At 40.2% G+C, this 16,968-nt stretch overlaps 1 protein-coding gene across 1 annotated transcript in view; it reads left to right on the forward strand.

Moving 5' to 3' along the window:
* Positions 1–817: 817 nt before the first annotated feature.
* Positions 818–16,968, forward strand: part of Khdrbs2 (KH RNA binding domain containing, signal transduction associated 2) — a 326,527-nt gene continuing 310,376 nt past the window's right edge. Inside the window, exon 1 of the mRNA XM_051204527.1 lies at positions 818–1,106. Coding sequence (XP_051060484.1) covers positions 1,016–1,106 — 91 coding nt within the window. The 5' untranslated portion in view covers positions 818–1,015. The remainder of the gene's footprint in view (positions 1,107–16,968) is intronic.

The raw sequence follows: 16,968 nt of genomic DNA on the forward strand, positions 1-16,968 counted from the left end.
TTTGAAGTTGGCAAGGTATATCTATTCCTGTAAGGAAAGGATGCATTTCCCCCCCTCCTCTCCCTTGCAGGTGATTCTTAAGGGTTAAATGCTCATGGTCATAGAGGTGGGGCAGATATAAAGTAGTTCAGCAACATTCCCCATGAAGTCCAGAGAGACCTTCACCTCTAAAATACGAGACCATGAGAGCAACTGGAGTTAGGCACCATCTAGATTCTTCCATTCATACTTCTCCCCTCCAAGTTTATAGGGTGAGTAAACAATCCACGGGAATGGGGATGGGTGGATCCCTACAACTAATTCCGTGTCGCGATGATGTACACTGGCAGCATTTTGCTGTGCTACTGAATCTCCTAAGGACCTCTTCATTTGTTCCTCAGTGGGCATCCTCCTGCCCCGAGATGTATGTAGGTCATGGGAAACACCAGACACCCCACCTTAGGGCTTGGATTTCCAACCATGCCCTAGAGAGTGCGACCCGCGAGGGCAGGGACACCTGTGCCTCGGGGACCCAAGCGACGTCCACCACCTACCCGTGCATCGGGGAGCACACATTCTGCCTCTCTCAGCATCCGGGAAGCCAGGCGGTCCTCGCTGGCTCCTTGGCACTAGCCAGGCCTGAGAATCCGGCCGGCTGAGGCGGCCAGGAGAGAGCGCTTGCACTTCGCACACCCCTCCCCTGCACAGCAGCCTCCTGCCACTCAGGAGACTCGACGTGCGGCCTCGCCCAATGACGGCCCGCCGCCTCCGCGCCAGTCCCGCCCCCACGGCCCCGCTTCCAATGGGAGGCCGGCGGGGGCGGGCCGCGCGGGCTGCCTCTCCAGCTGAGGCCGCGGCTTGGAGCCGGGCAAGGGGCGCGGGAGAAGCAGGGACCGGCGCGGGCTGCGCAGCCCCAGGCGCGAGAGCTGCGCTCACAGGGCGGGCGGAAGGACGGTCCCCGCGGGAGCCAAGGGACCGCCGGCGTCCGAGCGGGCCGGGATTCGCACCTGGCCGGGCACGGTCCGAAGTCCGCGCTATGGGAGAAGAGAAATACTTGCCTGAGCTGATGGCAGAGAAGGATAGTCTGGATCCATCTTTTGTGCACGCGTCGCGCCTTCTGGCGGAAGGTAAGACCGGCCCCGGCGCCCGCCAGCCCGGGCACGGCGAAGTTGGGGAGGGTGGGCGCTCCGCTGGGCAGAAACTGTCCCCGGGAGCCGCTTCTGGATGTGGGAGCCCAGAGCAGGCAGCCCGGCTCCTCGCGGGCTGAATTGCTGGAGACGGAAGCCCTGAGTGTAATGACAGGGTGATGAGACCTGTTTGGGTCCTGGACAGGGAGACCAGCAAGTGTCAGGCGGTCCACCGGCGCCTTTTTCACTTCACAGAAGCAAGGGAAATCAGTTCAGGGGGGATAGTGCCATCCATCGAGTGTTCTGAGAGCGTCTTGGTCACAGATGAGCCTTATTTTTGTATTCTATCATTCTTTTGCGTTTCCAGGAGATTTTAGTACCTCTTTAATCAGTCTTTCCTCTGGAAAGTCTTAGGGTTAATCAGCATTAAAGTATACATGGTCGTGTATTTACGTGAGCGTAGCAAGCAGAAACTAAAGTGCTTATAAATGTATTTGAAACGCGATGATTGGATGCTCTGCGAGATATTGGTCCCTAGGAACGCTCCATAATTGATCAACTGTTTTCTTCTTACCAGGTGTGCGTTTTCTTTTGTGTACCTGTGATGTTAGCGGAGGTTCGGTTCCCAGAGGAGCATCTATGTCTTGCCTTTTGCATTGCTTTGAAAGGTCGTTTGAAAATAAAAAAGGCACACATGATAACTTCTCTGTCAGAAATACTAACCCCAATTATTCCATTTATGTGAAACAATGCTAGCTACTAAAGACACTCCAGTTACGCAGTCAGTAATCTGCACATTCCTATTTAACACAGCTGCAGAATTTTGGGATGAATGTGTCATTAATAATGAACTGCTTGATCTTCAAACTGGCTACAGTGCAGCTTTGTAGCTTGAGGTCTTACCCACTGGAAGAAACAGCGACATCGTCCCCTTGTCCAGATTCTCAGCATTGAAATAGATTTGAGACTTCGTTTTGCATTGTAGAAATTTTTTGCTCCTCCTGTGATTCAGAGGCATTAGATTTATTTGACATTTTTAGGGTGTCATTATTTATTATGACAATATGTAATAACAAAGTATTTCATGAAAGACTGCCAGGAAGGAATTTATAATCAGAATGTAAAAGATTCGAAAGATCTAAACTGTTTTCAAGGGAAGGGCTGGTTGTAGAGTACTTGGGGAGGGAAATGCAATCATGTTCACCCACATACCTAATAATCAAATTATAGTAAATGAAAAATTAAGTCAACAACTATATTCTCTACTGTTAAAGGTCAACTGTATTGTCATTATAGAAATATGGAAAAAGGATGACTTAGTAAGCATTGACAGACTAAGAATGTCTTCTTCGATTGCTCACTCCAGTCTGTTCTTTTGAGTGTTTACATTCAGTGTACAATGAGAAAAGAACACGAATTCATGGTCTTCTCTGACCTGAGTTATCTAACTGGAGCTCTCTTTGGGATAGATAACTGACTAATCAGTTATTAATGCATATTAATTGTACTTTCAAAACTTACAAAACTAAGAGATATAGGTGAAGGTCTTATCAGAGAGAGATGCACAGGGAGGTATTCACTGAAGCAGTTGCGAGAACACTAGGTACCTGGCTTTCCATAGGTTTTCTTTCCCAAGTACTGGATTTCTTCTTGAGACCTTAGGAAATTGTTCTAATGCACCTTGTAATTTAATTTTTTCCCAGCAGGGGGAAGCATGGCCTGCTTTTATAATGGATTAGGAAAAAAGCTTGGAACTAGAAAGGCATCTCAGTAAGAAACAAAGAGAGTGCCTAAATTCCAGAGAATTCCTAACGAGAAAAGAGAAAGAAGAAAGTGGCGACAGTAATCATAGAGTAGCCAGATAGATACATAAAAGGAATCACAGGGCTCACATGACATCTGTAACTCGACCCGGGTCCTTTACACATGATTACTAGAGTGTAAGGTGAGTGTGCTTTGGATTCTCAGTGAATCACAATGCACATGTTGCATTATAGAGTTTTTGTTTCCCATTGTCTCTTCAAAGGCCATTTGCGAAGGTCTCTGGGATCGCTGTAGAGATTTCATTTCTCATACCTGGAAATGCTCTGTTTGAAGACATCAGCTATAAATAACCCTGACACAGATACTCAAATGGAAGAATGTACTTCAGGTGCACACTGAAGTACATTTCAGCAGTGCTGTGCAGACAGCCTCGAGACTGAGGGGGCAATAAAAATGGTCCAGATGATGATTCCATTCTTTGAGATGAGTTTCTAGGAGCAGTGATAGAAAGCAAGGAGCTCTCACAATGACTTCCTTTGCTTTGGCATCACTGATAGCTATAAGCCTGTCCTTACTGTTCCTGCTTCTTTTGGGATGGAAGGCCATGAGTTTCAAAGTAATTTTTTGGTTATATTCATTGTGTTTTATTTCGTTTGTTTCTGCTTTGTGTTTCCAGTGGGAACAATTCTAAAATAAACCATTAAAAACAAATAATTTGTGAATCTGATTATTAGTTATGGCAGATCTTGAATAATATGGGCTAAGGTGTTTCCATAACTTCCCCCCTGTAAGTACGATTTTATGTAGTTACCCATTTGTCATGGAAGATGTTCTTGAACGTGATAATAGAGCAAACTCAACATGATCCTAAAAGTTCCAGCCCAGGTCCGATTGTGCTTGAGCCCTGGAGTTCCACGGGGTTATTTATAGTTAAGCTACCTCCACTTAATCCCATGTTTATTTAACCTGAATTTTGTGAGCGTTCCTTCCCTGGGCCCAATGTTCTTCTCTCACATTAAATAGTGAGACTAGGAAGTCTGCGTATTGCTGCAGTTCTTGCCTACTCCCAGATGTTTGCTGATGCGAAGATGCGATGTTTACGTACTTTGAGCAGAAAAAAATCAATAGCTGAACATTTTGGAACGTTCTCATTCCTTCCCAGTTTAGTGATTAATAATACATTCACTGAACTGTAGTGCAATTTGAGGCATAAACATTATGTTGGACAGTGGACACAGGTCCATGTTCTTAATTCTACTGAATTACTTTGAAGGCTGGGACCTTGTGTGTAAAACATGTGTGTGAACATATGCTTGTTTTCTGTTGAATGTGCTATGTGATGGATTTACATTTCTTGGTTCTATTATGGTATTTTATACTTTCAGAACTATTATTAAATTCAAGCGGAAGTGATTGTGGCAAGACTTTCTTGCCTGTGTTCTTCTCAAGTATCGATGGATTTGCTACTATTTTAGCCAACTTGTGGTGCTGTGAAATCAAAGATTGCCAACTAAAATAGTTGCTGAGCTGCTCTAGGTACTTCAGAGTTTGGTGACAACTTGAGCTGGCAGCTACAGTTAACCTTTATGTTTACAGATCCATGTGGATTTTTAGAAATGGGACAAAACCAGACATTTTTATTTGCCATAAATGGTAACTGTCAAAGATGAGTTAGATTCAAATTCTCAGTAAGGATCACTTTAAAATCTAGATCATATACCCGAAATGTTTCCCACAGAGCCTGGTAAGGTTATAAGTTATGGAACTTACTGATAATGTGCCTAAAATCATCTTCTGAACAATCAGAGGCACAGATAAAAATCTTGATATCTTCAATTTGCATTCAAGCCAATTAATGGCATGGGCTAAAACAATCTATTTCAGTTACAATACACTTGGTAGTGCCTACTGACTCTCGATACTTCACTGTGATGGAATGAAGATGCTATTTGCTCTTCTGTATGGTACTCATTTATTTTTCATCTGTAAAACAGGCAGTGTAGTACTTAACAGGCAGATATTTTGAAGTAAACATTCTGCTTGCAGTAATAAAGTCATGATTTTATGTAAATACAAGACACACATTTTCTTTAGCATTTTCATGCCATTGTCTGTTTAACCTCAATTCAAGACTAGATTTCATAAAACAAGGAAAAATAATTCCTTTTATTTTTACTATTTGAATTACCACTGAATGAAATTTTAACTCATAAACTAAAAAATAAAATATATTCCCTCATAAAATATGGTTGCAGAAGGTTTTTTAAATGCTCCTCCATCAATGGTTGCTTGTCAGCTTACCTTGACCTGGTCAACACTAGTTCTTTTCCTTTCAATGATAAACCCAGATCTCATCAAGTTTCTTCATTCTACATTATTTCCCTTTTAGTGAGTGATTTCAGCCTCCATTATCTCTGTCTGTGTATGTGATTTGCTGAGTTCCTTACTTCTTGCTACAAGCAGACTCATGCCCCACCTCACATACAGACTTCCTGCCTTTTCTCCTATACAGACTCTTGTCCATCCTCACATGCAGACTCACGTCCATCCTCACATGCAGACTCATGTCCATCCTCACATACAGACTCATGTTCATCCTCATGTACAGACTCCATGCCCATCCTCACATGCAGAGCTCCGTGTCCATCCTCACACATACAGACTCCATGTCCATCCTCACATTCTTTTATTAAAGTCTAATACTCTCTTCAACGTTGACTCATATTGCGCACAGAGCTGATTCCCACATGGTCTAAGCTTGTTCTAGAGACACATTCTGTCCTCGGGTCCTCCCACGTCTGTTTAATCTTTTCTTGTAGCAGCCTTGTCAATGTGAATAACCTTAAAAAATAGACTGCATTTTACTTGAAAAACAATACAATGACTCTTTCTTGATGTCTCTTGTGTCTTTCGGGTGTGTGGTATGATTAATCAGTTTCTGGTCCCCTCCTTTTTCTCATGTCACTTCTTTAGACACTTCAGTATGCCTCTGTCTTCACCACTGCTCTGGAAGTCACCCTAGTGACACAATTACCCCCTACCCACCTCACCTCTTAGGGGCTTTCATCCTGTGCAGCATGCCTGTGGTTCACACTGCTGCTACTCTTGCAGGTCTCTTCTCCTCCCTGGGTCTCTGCCATTGGCCACTGTGGGTTTCTATAATTTTCGGACACTTCCAGGCTCTTCAGTACTCTTCCTTTCCCAACTTCAGGACACACTGTACTTCTGAAAGACCTAAAAAGTAATGTTAATGATGGACTAACCTAGAAACCAATATCTGTTCCTTGGAATTTGCTAGCTTCCTCTCACAAGGCCCTGAGATAAGAAGACTTCACACTGCCCCTCCTTTCCTGTGAGTCAACAGGTGGTAAATAGGGTCAAGAGATAGCTGTAACTCTGGTTTGCCCAGACAAGATTAATTAGCACACCTGAGGCCCTAAGGTCTGCTGACCCTAATAGCAGACCATCCAGCCTCCAAGGGTCACGTACTCAATGGACAGAGGGTCCCACCCCCTCCCTAAGCTTGTGGGTTTGCCTTTAAAAACACCTGTGCCCAGGGGAGGGGGCTTCTCCCTAGCCTGCGTGCTGGAGGAGCCCGTTTGCGCAAACGTTTCCTGTTCATTAAAGCCTCTTGCGTTTTGCAGCAACTGGACTGGACATTGAGTTCTTGGGGTATCGACCGAACCTGGAAGCCTCCTCATTCTGAGGGTCTTACACTTCCACAGGGGTCCATTCAAAATGAAATTCTGACCAGCTTGTGCTTTTTAATAATTTCTGTTTCCTGCGACATCTGTTGAGTTCTTCAGCATTCTTGCCATGGGTCTCCTTTACCAGCCTTGTCTCTTGATCCTTTCTGCTTACTTCATCTGACTCACTTGTCTACACCCTCTCTCCTCACCCTTGCCTACTCATGCTATGGTGGCTATGTTCTCTTTCTTTTTCCTCAAGATCACCGTCCACACTGTCACCATTCCATCATTACTAGGTTCGTCTCACTAGACTGAACTCAATAAGCAGAGCTGAGTCTCACTCAGCATTGCATCAACAGTATCCATCATGAGAGCATCACCTGAGCACATACCTGGGAAGTTGTTCCACATCAGACTTCACATCTGTTCCCACAGCCTCTCTGATACCCAGCTGGCTGCCTCTTTTACCCATTCTAAGGTATCCTAAGGGGTTCTATGTGCTGTGGCTTTGCTAGAAACATCTTCCTACTTTGTCTCCCTGGTTGTAATTATTATTCATTCAACAAATTGGGTCTAGCTGCCCCTTCATCTAGGAAACCCTTCCATAATGGCTTCCTTATCTTATTTATTATGGATTAGCTGAACCTGCCTTTCTTGCTTTTGACCTTTCCACTGCTACATTGCAACATGTGGTTCTGTTTGATCTTGTCTTTCTGCCCTCTAAGATGAGAGGTTGGATTTGTGACTCAGTTCTCTGAATCCTTAATGCCTGCCTTTGGTTTCTGTGTGTGATACCTGGTTATAAAGCAGATGATGGCCAAACTTACATATTACCTTTCTTCTAGCTAGAGGACAGCTCCAGAAACAAAATTCTAGAAATCCCTTCACCCTTGAATTCATCCATGTTTTATTAGACCTTAATTCAAATTACAGAGGATCATTTTAAGAGCCTTTATTCAATAAATAAAAAAACATGTTTTGCAGTAGCTTTACATTTGCTCGTATTTGTGAAGCCAGAGGCTATTTTATTCTATAAGTTCCAAACAGAGAGGATGAGACTGATACACACAGCTTTGTTGTGTGGCTGTGTATGTATAAGCTTGTGTGATTACCAAGGCTGGGATGCCCAAGAACCCCCCCCCACACACACACACACTATAAAGCTTTCCCTCCTGGAATGTCCTGACTGGTCTTTTCTGTCAGCTCTGGAGCTTTTCAGCCCCTACTTCCTTTCCTTCCTGAATTTCATGACAAAGGGTTTACACTTCTTCCCTTACTCTGTAAGGTCCTTGTGACTCTGCCCATTTGTTTCTTTGTTGTTAAGACTGAATTCTTTATTTGCTTCTGTCTTAAGTCAATTAGTCTTTCCACTTCTCTCTTACTGCTGTTACTGAGTCTGTCTCAGAGAAGGATTTTTAGAATTCTAGTTACTGTATCTTTAAATTGTAAATATGATGTAGTTGTAGCGTTTCAGATCTGTTTATTTGCTAAGACCATTAACTGAATGTGAGTGGGCACCTGTTGCTTGCTTTTTCTCATTCAAATTGTGTTCCCCAGTTCTTGCCAGGAGGCATATGCTTTTGTAACTCTACCCTGGGTATTTTCAGTGTTGTTTCGTAACATTATAGATTTATTTTTTTTTTTAAAGATTTTTCTTTTTTTTTAGAACAAACATGGCATTCTTCCTATAACATGGAAGCACTTTCAGAATCCTAGGCAGCAGTAAAAAGCCACGTTCATGGTGCTCCCTACTCCGGGAGGTGGGATGAAGAGAACACCCCCTCACTGCTTCCTGCACTTTAGTGCAAAAGTCAAGAAGGATGGGGAGCCCTTGTTCCTACGGGGTCACCAGCAGAGTCCAGCAGACATAGAGCCTCGATGGCACTTCCTTGTTTGGAAACAGGAGCCTGTTGATCATATGTGAAGGTACCAGTTCACAATCATCACATGACCTCTGCTGACATTGTGAGAGTGGAGTAGAAATGAAGTCCGACCCTCAGTTCAATCTTCTTTGCTAGCGTGCAAAGGGAAACAATGTCTTGTTACCACTGAGTGAGGTCAAAAGTACAGGCTCCCTTCTTAATCTTCCATTTTTCTGGGGTGGTGGTGGTGGTGCCTGGAGCTCATTATATATTCCAGTTTGCATGATTCCTCGTCTCAGCCTTATGCTTGAATTATAAGCATGTGTCACCATACCCTGCTATACTTATTTTTTTTTTTTTCTGTAAAAGGAGTGAACTTAGTTTTTTAATAGTTCATTTAACTGAGGACATTTTTGCCTTTAAAAATTGTTTTGTTGAGCTGCCCATACTCTAGTTTCTTGGCTTTAATAAAGAACAAGCATATGTATGTATATTTGTGACTGTGAGTGTGTGTGTGTGTGTGTGTGAGTGTGTGACTGTGTGGGTTGTCTGTGTTAATTTTTCTCCATTTCCAGTGGAGGAAATCTAGGGAAATCACTGATGTGTTATTTCTGGGTTTAGATACGTGGGTTATGATAACCAGCTGACCTACCTTCATCCTTATGTCTTTTAGAACATCTCTTTATTTTACATGTAATAACTGGTGCCTATTCCTTGAATTTTTATTACTTTATAATATTTTCGTGTAAATATATGTTTGGATTTAAACATTAATGTTTTATGAACTAGTTATATATGGTTGGGCATGACCAAGATATACTCATTTATTTTTTTTTTTTTTATGGTCTAGAACCTAAAAGAGGAACAAAGTTGACCCTCATTTTCAGTTTCTCTTTAAGTAGTCTGCATTGAAACTTTTTGTTCCTATGGTAACTATAGAAGTAAAGAAATGTACTCACAGGAGTTAGAAAACCTTAGGTATAATCATGGAGTGCCATCAGCATTTCATATGCCTGTGACTGCTTAAACACTGAATTTCACATCTCTTCTTTTGGCTTGTATGTATTCTAAGAAATATATCTCTGTCACTTCCATAGTTTGTAATGCAATAAAAGCATATTTTTAAAATATAGTCATAGGTTGAAAAATTAAGCTTTTTATAAAAATGGTAATTATGAATAAAATAAGAATGACCTGGAAGTATTTTTTTAAGAAGCTTGATTAGTGGTTGACTTCTCAAATTAAAGTTATCAAATACTCATTTTTTTTCTTGACTGAAAACTCTTGTAACCACTAGTTTCATTCAGCCAGTATTTGAGGAGTTGTGGCCCACATATCCATTTGCTGTATCACTAACTTTTTCTTGAAGTGAGCCTTTTGTGGCTCATCTCCATCCCTAAGATTACTGATTCTCAGTAGAGAAATAATAAGCATCTAAGCACAACTGTGTTGCTGTATGTTCTTTTCTACAGTTATTCTTAATTTGGCTGTAGTTTGGGAGAATCTGTTGGGCTAGGACTCTCTTACATCTCACTTGTCCTTTAATGCGAGTTCCTGACATAGTTCTACAATAACATAGAGGCAGCGCATGTTTAATTTGTGAAGTTTATAAGCTATAGGGGATTCAACACATTCATGTATATATGCAATGCATATAGGTACATATACATTTTCATGATATCAACAGTTCATGGATTTCATGTAAACCTAGCAGAGCAATTAATTATTTAGAAATCACAGGGACCCAGAGTCATCATGCTTCCTGTTGACTCATTCATAGGTCATGCTCTTTATTGAGAGGTGCATGGGATGTTTTCATGGATTACCATGACTGTATCCATCAATCACATCGGATTGTTATTGGCATCATTCTTAGTAATGTCAAGAGTTAATAGTCATTACTTAGCACAAGTCATACAGAAAAGAAATGCTATTCTAAAATCCAGATTGTCCCACCCAGAGGCCATACATAGCCCCTGAAATATACTGCTTCCTGGGAAAGAGGCAAAAACTATTCATGCTTTGAAGGAAGGTCAGATATTAATATGTAAAGTTCATATCAGAGATTTAGTATTATTTCCTCAGTAAACTGCTCAGATTAGTCCCTACTGCAAGAATTACATGAATTAAAACTACTGGATACTGGAGAAGTGTGATTTGCTCAGGCATTTCCTTTCTAGTTTCTTTCTTTCTTTTTTAATTATAAAAATGTTGGTCAATAGCTAGGACTTCTTCTAGGCTAGCTCTATCTTAATTATTAACCCATTTCTATTAATCTATGTACTTCTATGTGGCCTTATCTTACCAGAGAATGCCTGGCACATCCTATCCTACCAGTCCCTTCATGGAGTCTCTTTCTTGTGCCCCTCTGCCTACCTTTCCTAGAACTCTTCTCTTCTCCTAGTCCTGCCTATCTTCCTGCCTGTACTGGCTATTGGCTAAACAGTGTTTATTCATCAACCAATAAAACAAACATATACACAGAAGAACATCCCCCATCATCGCCTCTTTTCTGTCTAAATAAAAAGAAAAGTTTTAACTTTAATGTAGTAAAATTAGATATAACAAAACAGTTTATCAAGTAAAAACTATTGTTAATAATAGTTAACATTTGGTAAAAGCAATGAAATAAATTACTTAATGTGTATAATAGAGTGAATAAGGTGAATAAGTAATGAAACATTCTTTCAGCATGTTTTCTTTTACAAGTATTCAGAATATATTATGAAAAGTAAAGAATATTGCTTCCATTTTATGAGAAAATATGAAGCGACACATTAGGTTGTAGCCTCATCAATGTACTTTTTTTTTTTTAATTTTGAGAACTTCATATATGAGCATCTATAACACTCTGATGCAGTGATATATTCACCTCCACACCCATAGCACTGGCCACACCTGTTGGGTGTGGCCACAGGTGTGGACCAGTTAAAAGAAAAGGATTGGGGGTCCTGGAGAGCATTGGGGAGCAGGGTCTGTCTCCTTGGAGCAGGAACACGGAGGCAGTTACTTATTGTTTTCCATGTAAGTTATTTACTAATAAACTCCACTTCAATTATGTGGTCTGATGAATCCTAATTTCCATGCCTTCACTCTGACCTTCCCTGCTGCCTCCATCTAATTATTAATGTTACATGAATATATACTTGTACGTATACATATGTGTATATACATATAGAAATGCACACATGCATGTCCAGCTTTCTGAGTCTATTTTGTCCTGTTAGCATTGCTTATATATTCATGTGCCTGGGCTGACTACCTGATATTGGACAATCTATGCAGGAGCTCTGCCATGAAGGAAAATGGTTCTCCTTTTCCCAGAGTCATTGATCATCTGTGCTCTTTTAGAGGTAGGACCATAGGCAAATATTTCATACAAGTTTGAAAAAACACCAAAAGATGATACTAGACTTTGACATGTTTACAAAGAATGTGTATATATATGTATATATATACATATATATGTATATGTATATATATATATATATACATATATGTATATAATTTGAGGAAATATAAAAATCCAACATTGATATACTGTTAAAAGTCTTAAAAATATTTGTTGCTATAGTTTGCTGTTTCATTTAAAATAACTTTCTCTAAGAAATTAGATTTACACACAGCGGTGTATTAATTTTCTATAAAAATTAAAACAGCAGGAGGAAAGTACACTTACTATGCTTAAGCATGTAAATGTTATAAACAGAAAAATTTAATTAAGTGTAAAACTAGACTAAGGATCATCTATATATAGAACGATTTCCATTAGAGTTTATGTTTCTTCTCCTAGAATTCAAGACTTGGTGAGGGATAGCCCTTTAAGTTGTAGTAAGTTAAACATCATTATAATTAAAAGCAATTTAATGGAGATAGAACAAGTGATAAGTATTTGGAATGAGTTGCAATGAACCAGATCGGTCCCTCTGAGTAAACTCCATAGAACACGCACACACACACACACACACACACACACACACACACACACACACACACGTCTGGCTTTGGGCAGTGAAATAATGATCTACAAAGAGCGGAGATGGATGGCCCAAATTTGCCTTCTGTAAATCTCAATGCTTCTTGTAATATACTGTAACTGTGTTCCAAGACACACACATGCCTTTGTAGATACACATCCATGAGCACACATGCACATTATCTTTCCATATGGTAAGCAACAAAGAGCTGTAACACTCTGGGAGAAACAAGGATGGTGAGGGCATCAGAAAAAATAGTTGCTTCTGTGCCACTTAAAATACATGTTTTGGATTAAACATCACCTTGTGAAACATTTATTATAACTTGTATGGGAGACTTGCTTATAAAATGGCTAGGGTATTTAAGTAAAATTTATTTCTTGCCCTGAAATGTGGAAAAAATCATTTGGAAGCTATGGTTTTAGGAAAAAGAACTTGGCAGGTCAAGTCAAAAACCAAATCCCAGATCTGCTAACAGATTGCTTTCTAACTTTGGGAAGTTTTCTCCATTTCCATTAGCCTTGTTAAAATACAGTTTCTTGGATCTGCAAATTACCTGATAAATTCTTTGGAGGTTCGTATGCAGTGCTTACCTGGTGTAGATATTAACAACAGCTTTTCTTTATCTGCTTCGATTATCTTACTTTAAAACAATGAAGTGAAATTTACAAGCAGAAATGGAGCTTTAAAACATACACTTGATGAGCTGTGTTAATTATCTAACCTGTGTGAGTAATACTCTTGACAACACAGATAATATTCCCATCAGCTGAGATACTGCCCTTATGTCATCTTCCCACGATCCTCATACCTGCTCACAAGTACTCTTCTGATGTTTGTCCTCAATTTCCTGGCGATGTATTAATATAGTACATAATCATCCTTCTAGAAAGTTTCCTTTGTCCTTGGCAGTCTCTGTCTTGTTGCATTTCTCAGTACCTTGTTCCCTTTATTGCTGGCTATCTACTCCATTGCCTCAGTGTCACAGTTTATTCTGTCTCTCCTGGGTGGACATGTGGGAAGCTTCAGGAGTAAATTATTATATGAATAAGTTGTTACAAATGTTCGTTTCTCCCATTCTTTGCCTGGTTGGACATTAGTGTATCTTCAGCTGTCCTGGATTTCCTAATGTATCCCACGCTGGCTTGGAAGTTGGGATTTGCTGCCTTGGCCTGTTGGGTAATGAGAGTATAGTCAGTCATACACCAGCATGCTGGGCATGGACAGTGTTTCTTAATGTAGGGTCGGCAGCTTTTAAAGCGCAGGTTTGTTGTTGTTTTGTTTGGACATTATAGGAGGGCCATGGCCAATTCTCTAAAATCCTCCAGGCTCTGTAACCATCTCTCCAGTAATGTGTGAAAATTCTGGTGGTCATACTTTCATGTGCCACCATTTGAAGTTCTCAGCCGTCTTAAGATCGGATGTTCTATTTGTTTGAAGCGTTAAATTACTGTGCCTTTTATTTGAATCCCTTGATAAATAATGATGGTAAATATAGTTTATGTGCTCTTTGCCACCTATACATATTCTCACCGAAGTGATTGCTTAGAAGTTGACATATTTTAAATTGGATTGTTGGTCTTTTGCTGTTGTGAGAGTTATTTATATGTTCTGAATTGGTATCATTTGTTAACCATCTGAATTGTAAATGTCTCCTCCCAGTATACAACTTAAATTTTCATTTTTAGAAAAGGCTTCTGAAAGAAGTTATTAATTTTTGTTGGCCCACTTTAACATTTTTTTTCCTTTATAGTGATATGCCACTCTTTGAAAACCTTTTCTGTTTTCAAGGTCATGTGTTCTATAGCATGTGTTTAGCCTTTAAGTGTATGTTTATGTCTCATGTATAGTTTTTATAGTGCTTGGTATTGAGTGAGGGAGGGCAATGTTCTCTGCTTAAGGTTCCAATCCAGGCTCTTCAGCATCATTTTCTCAATGATTTCTTTGCATACTGCTATTTTTAGAGTTCAGGTATATCTTTAAAAATAGAAAAGCTTAAGATTGTAATGTTTAATGATAGATGTCTAACCTTCCACAGTGGCCTCCATGTATCTCTGCTTCAGATCTCGCCAGGATGTATTTAACCCTACATTCCACTGTGTGACATTTTTCTTTCTAAATTTAGGACATAATCACTGCAGGCAACTTGAATTAAGTGGACTTGGTGTTGGATTACATTGTTTTATCAGTGGAGAAGTGACATATATTTGTCTCTAGAGAGCAGTTGCCATATTGAAAAAGAAACTAGCATGATTGTCATGAGGTGTCATGAGGTGTTCTGGTGCCATAGGTGATCAGGGAGCAGCAGAAACATAGGTATTTCCAGTGTACTCCCACATGCACTTAGTTATGATCTATATGGCCTTTCTAATTTTCCCAGGGTAGGGGAAGAAACATGCTAGGTAGAACAAGCTCATATACTTGTAGACCATTGAACAGAAGCCTATGTCTGTGCTGTTAGTTCTTGCCTATCTTTATCTCTTGACCTTCATTGTCATGTTAAGTGACAAATTCACTGTTGCCTAGAAAGTAACATATATTTTCTGAGGCCACTGAAGGGCATAACTGGTGACTTAGTGCTTATCCTAATAGCATGGGTACCAAAGCTCAGTCAGTCAGTAAACATGTTCATACTTGTCATGTCAACACTGAGAATCCAAAGAAGAGTTGACAGTGATCCGGGCTGGCAGACAACATCAGTGCTGGCATCTGACAAGATAATTCTGACACAAATGTGTTTATTTACAGGCAAGAAGGCTACAGCTCCTTAAGGGAAATAGTCTTATGCATGGTATTTAGAGGTGTGTGTGTGTGTGTCTGTCTGTCTGTCTGTCTGTCTGTCTGTGTGTTTAGATGGAATGAAATGCATGTAAATGATAAAAGTTGACACACAAATACTGAAATGTGTTCCTGTTGGAGTAGTTACAATACCCTATAGAAACTCATGAAGAATGGGAAACATTTTATATTATTCAAAGCTTATATATAGACATATTCTTGGAAATGCAAGCTTTGTTTAAATGACCAGTGAGTATCCATTTTTATCTTAAAGTTTTTTCTTCAGTTGCCATGAAAGAAGAAAAGTCTAATAGTAGTGGTCTGGTAAAATACAGACTATAAAGCCACTGAGGCTTCTTAGACTTATTGTTACTTTTAGGGTATTTCCAGTTATAAATGCAAAGTAAACATATATTTCTAAGATGGTTTTTTTTTCTACTCTCAAATAACTGAAATTATATCACTATTTTGGAGGAATTCCAGCAGGCCCTGTAAGTTTGTTTGGAGGCTTTGACTCCTCATGCCCATCTCCATGTGCTGCTGCTGTAAGGTGTTTGGAGGCTTTGACTCCTCATGCCCATCTCCATGTGCTGCTGCTGTAAGGTGTTTGGAGGCTTTGACTCCTCATCCCCATCTCCATGTGCTGCTGTAAGGTGTTTGGAGGTTTTGACTCCTCATCCCCATCTCCATGTGCTGCTGTAAGGTGTTTGGAGGCTTTGACTCCTCATGCCCATCTCCATGTGCTGCTGCTGTAAGGTGTTTGGAGGCTTTGACTCCTCATCCCCATCTACATGTGCTGCTGTGACCATCCTCTCCCGCTTGCTTCTGCTCTTAGATCGGGACAGTTGCAGGCTTGCTCTTTCTGAGGGCAGATCGACATTAAACCTGAGGGCAAGCAGAAGTGTTCTTGCTGATTCCTAGTGCAGACAGCAAACACTCTGGAGCATGTGTGCGCTGCTCAGACATGACAAAATAGTTATGTACAGTGCTGGAGAGTTGAAAATAGTCCCTTGCTTTCTTCCAGTCTTCTAAAGACCTAGCCAACTTCAGACTCTTGAGAAAGGAGGATTTATTTTGCTTTTTAAGATTTGCCCATATATATGTATGTATATATATGTATATATATATATATATATATTACACACATACATATATATGTTATACACACACACATATGGGCACACACGCACGCACACGCATATATATATATATATATATACATATATACATATATATATATCCCTTTCATTTTTCTCTCTCGTTATTTCTTTTATTTTATTTTCCCATGTCCTTTTCAGTTTGGTTTCTATTGTCATGCTCAGTATCTTAAATCCCTCTATTTTAAAGTGATGTGGTATAGTTTTAATCCTTTACCACATGGTATGTTGAAATGCATGTGCATTGTAAATGGTTAAGTTTAACTAACTAGCATAGCATTACCATTTCATGAAACTTTCACTGCATTTGATATTTGACAATTCCATACGTGTGTAATGTGAATTTATTTTGTTATAAAGCCTCCCACCCCGACTCTCTAATTCCCCTGGCTACCCATTACTCCCTGTCCTCATGTTAGTCTCCTTTCCTCATCCATAACCCTTTTGGTGTTATTATTTTATTAATTCGAGTGTTTGGGTTTAGAACCATGAAGTATAGTCCTTCTGCTTTTAAATTTGTCCGCTGGAGCATGCACTGCCCCTCCCTCAGCATCCATCAGTAGCCAGTAGTTCATCAGGGTGGGTAGGGAACCATAGGCTCCTCCCTGGCCAGTGACTGACTGTTAATAGGACAG

Source organism: Phodopus roborovskii, unplaced genomic scaffold, assembly GCF_943737965.1.
Source record: "Phodopus roborovskii unplaced genomic scaffold, PHOROB, whole genome shotgun sequence".
In the NCBI taxonomy this organism is placed as follows: domain Eukaryota; kingdom Metazoa; phylum Chordata; class Mammalia; order Rodentia; family Cricetidae; genus Phodopus; species Phodopus roborovskii.